Source organism: Ophidiomyces ophidiicola, assembly GCF_022830035.1.
Source record: "Ophidiomyces ophidiicola strain CBS 122913 chromosome Unknown scaffold_3, whole genome shotgun sequence".
Taxonomy (NCBI): domain Eukaryota; kingdom Fungi; phylum Ascomycota; class Eurotiomycetes; order Onygenales; family Onygenaceae; genus Ophidiomyces; species Ophidiomyces ophidiicola.
Window position 1 is genome coordinate 695 of NW_026054643.1, and position 3,975 is coordinate 4,669.

Here is a 3,975-nt window from a genome sequence, read left to right on the forward strand (position 1 = left end):
CCGCTGACGAGCGGGTGCTCTGATCGCCGCCGGGCTGGCCAGCGAGCCTTTACTCAGTCGCCCCGACAGGCACCCGGGGGCAGCGCGGGCGATCGGCCGCGCGATGATATCGTCCATCCGCCGCGCCCGCGTGCTTGGCCGCCGCACCAACGGCCTACTTAACCTGTGCCGCGCCCGCCGGGGGCCTGCCTGGCTGGCTGTCCGTCCTGTGTGTATCTGTCTGTCTGTCTGTCTGTCTGCTTGCTTGCTTGCTCGCTCGCGCTCTCTCTCTCTCTTTTGCTCGCCGCCTAACCCCTCGACCCTCACATCCTCACTCCTCCTCCCCCTTAACTCCTCCCCACCCTCCCTGCCCTCCCCATGCCACCGCCGCAGCGCCGCGGCCCGTGGGTGCCCGAGGAAGACCATGAGCTGCTGCAGCTGGTGCACTCGCAGGGCCCCAACAACTGGGTGCGCATCTCGCAGCACATGAAGTTCCGCTCGCCCAAGCAGTGCCGCGAGCGCTTCCACCAGAACCTCAAGCCGTCGCTCAACCATGACCCCATCTCGCCCGAGGAAGGCCTGCTGATCGAGCGCATGGTGGCCGACATGGGCAAGCGGTGGGCGGAGATCGCCCGCCGCCTGGGCAACCGCAGCGACAACGCCGTCAAGAACTGGTGGAACGGCAGCATGAACCGCAAGAAGCGCCGTGCCGTGCCCCGCGACCACCCCTATCACGCCCATAGCCATAGCCATAGCCATAGCCCCGGCTACCACCACCACCACCACCACCGGGCCGCCTCTGCCTCCGCCAGTCCCGCCTGCGCGCCCGCCTGGCTGCCCGCCGCCCGCCGCCCCAGCTCCTCGCGCTACCCCCGCGACGACGCCTGGCCCGACCGCCCGCGCAGCCCGCGCACCGCCAGCAGCACCAGCACCACCGCCAGCACCAGCACCACCAGCACGACTGCCCGCCACCTACCACCCCTCTTCACCCTCGACTTCTCCTCGCACATCGACCTGCCGCTGACCTCGCCCTGCTACTCCGAAGTCTCCAACCGCACGCCCTCCATGGTCTCCGACCACGCCTCCGTCGCCTCCGCCTCGTCACCACGCACCCTGACCTCGCCCGCCCTGCCCGCCGACGCCCTGCATCATCATCATCATCATCACAGCCACAGCCACTACAGCCAGCAGCAACAACAACAACACTACGACGCCCGCCGCCGCGGCAGCGCCCCCGCCGTCGGCATGACGCCCGTCGGCAAGAGCCTGGCCGCCTACGCCACCAGCCGGCCGGCCCTGCACCACCACCAGAGCGTCGGCTCCATGGGCTCGCTGTGCCGTCTGCCGTCGTCCGGCCCCGACGCCCGCGACGCCCGCATGGGCCTGAACAACCTGCTGAATTGAAATCAAAATTACCCAAAAGAAAAATAAAAAAGAAATCATGGATCCCCCGGCTTTCGGTTGATTTTGCTACATCTTTTTTAATACACCGCATACAAACAGATTCCTTTTCCTTATCTCTCTTTCTTTATATTGGTTGCCCCCCAAAAACAAAACATGATGCCTGTACTCTCACTTGCCCTTAGAGAGCCGGGTCCTTTTTTTTCTTTCTGGCCTGTTTGAACATATTACCCACTACTACTATTTTTTTTATTACTCCTACTCACGACGGGGGGGCGGCAGCGTTGAGGACAAGGAAAGGGGGGCGGGGCGGCCGGCGTATTCTGCGGGATTGCGTGTGATACTACTACTTACAGCATTTGGGTTGCAAAACAGGAACGGCGGATTGGCGGAGGTGGACTCTGATCCTTGTCGTATTTTGATTTTTTTTTTATTTCCTCGATTTACTTTTTTTTTCTTTTTTGTGTCTTGGTCTTGGTCTTCTTTTCATCTTGTCCCTGGTCGGGATATTCCCCCCTTTTGGGGAGGCGGCGACGATAAACTAGGCGCGGCGGAATTGGCCGGAAATACATACATATACATACATACATACCATACAGACATTCCATCCATCCAAATCTTACCCAAATCCACGTTTGTCACGCCTCGGAGTTTGGCCTTCTTTTTCTTTTTTTGTTCGCGCTCTATTTTTGCACCTTTTACCTTTCCGGCTCGCAATCGGCGAGCCAAGTAAGCGGTGTGTGACTGCATGATGTATACAAGTCGTAGTACGTTTCATTACTTATATGATAGTGAACCAAACTACGGTACAACTTCCTGGGCGCGTCGTCGGCCAAAACAGAAAAAAAGGAAAAAAAGAGAATAATGTTTCCAACGAGGTTTTGCCGGGCGGTGCATGCAGGGCCCGCGGGCCTGCATGCATTGTCCGTTTGTGCTGTACCAGGTACGTACGTACGTACATGCATGCATGCATGCATCGGACGTGCAGTAGTAGTGACTACTGCGTACCTACGCATCTATCTAACAGTTGCCGCCGGCTGGTCTTACATCACTAACTACTACTACCACTGACTACTCCGTACATCCAGTCTCCCCTGGCGTTGTTGGTTGCCTCGGCCGGTCTCAGCCTGGATCGCAACATCCACTCGGGCCCTGCAGCCTTGCAGCAACAGCGCACATATAATCGTCTGATCCGCTTCCATCTTTCTTTCTTTCTTTCTTTCTTTTTCTTCTCAAGTCTTGTCAATCCCCGACATGTCCGACGAGCCCGAAACTAGTTAGTCGGGCCTTGGGGGACTGTCTCCAATCTGCATGTGTCCCGTTTAAACGAAAGAAAAAACAAAAAAGAAAAAAGAAAAAGAGGGCTGAACGCGCAACCAATGCCCCGAAGAGGGACGGGGAGGAGGAGGCAACATACCAAGACAATAGGAATAAATCAATAAGTTGATAGTAGTCAGTAGCTGGAGGACGACCGGTGGCAAGAAGGAACATGCGAAGCGAGAAAATAAGAGTAGAAAAAATAAAAATAAAACATAAAAAGATAAAAAAAAAAAAAAACTGGCGCGGAATTCAAGAGCAAAGAAAAATGAAAAATAAAAAAAAATAAAAATAAAAAAGAGGATCCAGTAAGAGTCATGCGGACGCATCTAACTAACTAACTACACACACGCGCGCGCGCGAGCGAGCGAGGGCTCAGCGGACGCAGTATACACACCACCACCGCTAAGTTGAACTAGTCGAAGACCCCAGCCTGGTTTGCGCGTTGCCGGTTCGCCCAGTAGCCGACGGAAGCGGGCGGGCGCGCGCGCGCGGGTTGCGACCCGTCAGATTCGGGCTCGCCTCTTTTTGTTGGTGTGTGTGCCTGTTTTGGCTTTGGCTTTAGGCGTAGCCCGAGCCCGAGCCCGAGCCCTAGAGAGATGGGGGGTGGTGTGAGGGGCCCGCGCAGACTGGGGCTGGGGCTGGGGCTGGGAGGGGGGGGGGGGGATCTTGCCGAGTATAGAGGGGCAACAAGAGAAAGAGCGCGTAATACGATGTGCAGCAAGCGAAGAGAGAGAGGCAGAGGAGAGGGAGGATAATGAAATCATACATTCCTGAAGAGGAGGCGCGAGGCGCTGCTGGATGGTGGTGGTGGTGGTGGTGGTGGTGGTGGTGGTGGTGGTGATGATGATGATGATGATGATGATGATAGTGGTGTGGGAGCAGCAGCGCGTGCGGGCGACAAGTGACGAAATCAGAGCCATCGCAAACGCGCCCGCGAATCGGACACACCACATCCATCGGCCTTCACCTACGCGTAGTTAGTTGTCGACTGCCTCGCGTCCGCCGACACGCGTGTTTGTGTGTTGTGATCATGAAGGTGTCGTGGCTGGCGGGCTGATTCGAGCGCGTCGGTGTTTTTTGGGGGTCTCTGGCGATGCCCGCTCTGTGAATCAGAGCGTGGCTCTTCATCACTAACTGGGTAGTTGACGAACTACGCTCTTGCGCGATGTTGATACCAACTAACTATTCATATGCCCGCCTGTACATACAGACCGCGTTTTTCTTTGTTTTCCAACCCGCCCGCTCGTTGTTGCAGACCAGACCGGATTCCAACCG

General features: G+C 57.0%; 1 protein-coding gene across 1 annotated transcript; it reads left to right on the forward strand.

Annotated features, from left to right (window-relative positions):
* Positions 1-357: 357 nt before the first annotated feature.
* On the forward strand, positions 358-1,383 carry LOZ57_001059 (uncharacterized protein; the record flags this gene model as incomplete). Its single annotated transcript, XM_049250152.1, has 1 exon — positions 358-1,383. One exon carries the CDS (start codon positions 358-360, stop codon positions 1,381-1,383), a length of 1,026 nt encoding a protein of 341 aa, XP_049110512.1.
* Positions 1,384-3,975: the final 2,592 nt, after the last annotated feature.